The 3,213-nt window shown below is 33.8% G+C and overlaps 1 protein-coding gene across 2 annotated transcripts in view; it reads left to right on the top strand.

Moving 5' to 3' along the window:
• Positions 1-2,765, top strand: part of LOC106462247 (NF-X1-type zinc finger protein NFXL1-like) — a 47,393-nt gene extending 44,628 nt beyond the window's left edge. For both annotated transcript variants that reach the window (XM_013922147.2, XM_022389448.1), the window contains one exon: positions 1,795-2,765. In XM_013922147.2, the coding sequence (XP_013777601.2) occupies positions 1,795-2,223 (429 nt within the window). In that variant the 3' untranslated portion in view covers positions 2,224-2,765. The remainder of the gene's footprint in view (positions 1-1,794) is intronic.
• The last annotated feature ends 448 nt before the right edge of the window (positions 2,766-3,213 follow it).

Genomic DNA, 3,213 nt, shown 5'->3' with positions numbered 1-3,213 from the left:
AATTATGCAAAAGAGCATGGAAACAGAGCTGCCGAAAGATATTTTGGTCTTCCACCAACAGAAAAAATGATTCGTTGCTGGCGCGAACAAGAAGAAGAATTGAAAATGATTAAAAGTGATAAACGCAATTTCCGAGGAAAAAAAACAAAATGGCAAGATCTCGAAAATAAACTGTACGAATGGTTTGTGGATCAGAGAAGGCAAGGACTATCAGTTTCTACAATAATTTTTAAAACAAAGAGGATTGCATGTGATAATAGATTACAAGATTTTACTGGTCATACATCTTGGTGTTATCGGTTCATGAAACACAAAGGCCTAGTTATGAGAACTAAAACGAAAATTGCTCAAAGAATGCCCGATGAGTTTAAGATGAAAATGTGTGCTTTTCACAAGTATATTATACAGTTAAGAAAAAAACTCCATTTGAATTGTCTCAAATAGCAAATATGGATGAAACACCTTTAACATTTGATGTTCCAAGCAATAGAACAACTGATATAAAAGGTACTAAAACTATTACTGTTAAGACTACTGGACACGAAAAAAATGCATTATACAGTGGTGCTAGCATGTTGTGCAGATGGAACAAAATGATCACCAATTTTAATTTTTAAAAGAAAAACAACGCCCAAAGAAAATTTACCCGACGGTGTGTCTATGTTCACGTACATGAAAAAGGATGGATGGATGGATTTAAGACGGAACACTACTTTGGTTTGAAAAAATTTGGTCGAAACGTCCAGGAGGCTTATTAAAAAAACCTTCTCTCCTCGTCTGGGATTCCTTTAGAGCTCATATAATGGAAAACATAAAGGAAAAAGCTAATGAGCACAGCTGGCGGTTATAACCGGTGGTTTACCAAGTCAACTGCAACCTCTCGATGTTTCTATTAACAAACCCTTTAAGACTTTAATGAGAGAGGAATGGAATAACTAGATGAGGAAGATTTTGCTATGACCCCTACAGGACGAAGGAAGAGACCGACGCTTGCTCAGGTCTGCATGTGGGTGAAGAATTCATGGGAAAAAGTAAGAAGTGATATAGTGATTAAGTCATTTAAGAAATGTGGTATCAGTAACGCAATGGATCGGACCGAGGATGACATTCTCTTTGACCAATGATTCCTTTTCAAGCAACAGTTGTAGGTTTTGAACCAAATTAAATAACAGTAAATCTTTTTTTGATGTACGATATTTTCTTATTTTGATGTTTTGAACTCTTTTGTGTGTAGAACAGTATATACTAATTTTTAAAGTATCAAATTGAATTTTTGTTCAATAAAAATCTTTCAAATGCAACTGTAGTTTTTTTTTCCCCAAAACTTTGTCTTCAAAATAAGGGTGCATCTTATATTCTGAAAAATATGATAAATATCTTGGTCAATCTTTCAGAACTCATTAATGTGTTTATTATTGTGAAAGACCAAATCAGTTAATTTATTGTAGGGCTGAATATGGCCTAGTGGTTAGTATGTTTGGACTGTTGTTATGAAGATCCATGGTTTGTGACCCATTGCCACAAAATACACTCCATACTTTTGGGCCATGGGTGTTCTATTAGAGTGATGGGCATGTTTCACTATTCAGTCAGACAAAAGTAAGCCAAGAGTTGACGTTGAGTCTTGTTGATAGCTGCCTTCCATCTGTCAGTTCAAAATTAGGGACAACTGTGTACAATGTAGCTTTTTATGGAAATTCTAAACTAACAATTTATTGAGTACTTTGAGCAATTAAATTGAATTTTTAAACATATCTGTTAATTTTTGTTTATTCTTTGATGCTATTATAATAGATCTCCTGTGGTCATCGCTGTCCAATACTTTGCCATCAAGGGGAATGTCCCAATTCAACAAACTGCAAAAAGAAAGTTACTGTTCGCTGTCAGTGTAAAAGACAAAAGCAGGAGTTCCCCTGCACGATGAAACAAAATGGGGATGCTGTGATTCTTTGCGACAACTTATGTGTAGAAGCACAAGAAAAGGATGAAAGAGAAAAGTCTGCCCTAGAGCAGAAGCTGAAGGAAGAAGAACAGCAACGGCAGCAGAAAGAAATGGAAGAACTCCAGCGGAAATTTGAAGGGAAAAGAAAGAAACACAGAAAATTCCAAAAAGATGTATTCTTAGAAAATTCTAGATGGCCGATTTACCAGTGGCTGATTGCAGTTTTTCTCTTTGGTGTTGCCATGAGTATCTTTCTATACTTCTGTTTATTGAAAGACTAGAGGATTAGTAATGGTATACACAATACCTTTTTGGTGCTAATGCCTTTGCTCACAACTATATATTATTCTCACTTCAAAGTGAGATTTCCACTTAGCTTTACTACTCAAACAAAAATTGTCACCTGTCTTTATAATATTTCTGTACTCACAGATAAATGTGAATATATCCTTATTCAGTGCTCCAGGTAAGCTCTTTTGACATAACGAGAATTTTGCTCCTTGAAATAACCCGAAATGCTAAAAATAAAAATTCCACACTGGAAAACTTCTTTAATTTCAAGTGTCAGTGGCTGAAATTTTGAAACTGTTTTGTTGTGTTTCCTAGGCATTGATCTTCTGATTTTGATATTAATGTTCTATAAAATATTAACTGAGACAATTACAGGTTGTATTCAGTACAGTAAGTGCTTGGTTGATGTTGATTAAGAAAATTAGACTTCTGTAATTTTCAGTTCAACAGTAACACAAAACTACAGGTAATTGCTGTATAATTCATTTGTGACTTGTACTTTTTATCACTAAAACTTGTAATTTCAGTCAAGTTAAACTAAAACTTGTAATTTCAGTCAAGAAAGAAAGAATCTGTGAATGACATAACAGCCTAATCTGTTACTTGAGTTACTACTGTCTCTGCAGTAGACTATAGTTTGTTTCATCAAAGTGCAGTTCAGTACCACTTGGGAGAGGAAAAAAAAAACCCAAAAATAAAGTAGACCCACATATAGTGGTAGAATGCAAAGAATTTGTAGGATTTGATATAAAGGACTTTACAATATATCCTATGAATTGTTTTTATAACTCATCACTCAGTTTATGGTATAATCTTGCATGCTTTATGTTTCTTTCCTTTTAACTAGCAAATAATATATATACATGTATATGAATGATACATGTACAGACAAATAGCATGTGTATTTTTATTTCTAATGCAATTTGTATGTAAAAAAAATGCATATTTACATGGATATGCATTGTATCTGGAGCATTGCT

This window comes from Limulus polyphemus, unplaced genomic scaffold (genome assembly GCF_000517525.1).
Source record: "Limulus polyphemus unplaced genomic scaffold, Limulus_polyphemus-2.1.2 Scaffold1125, whole genome shotgun sequence".
In the NCBI taxonomy this organism is placed as follows: domain Eukaryota; kingdom Metazoa; phylum Arthropoda; class Merostomata; order Xiphosura; family Limulidae; genus Limulus; species Limulus polyphemus.
This window is presented reverse-complemented; position numbering and strand designations above follow the sequence as displayed.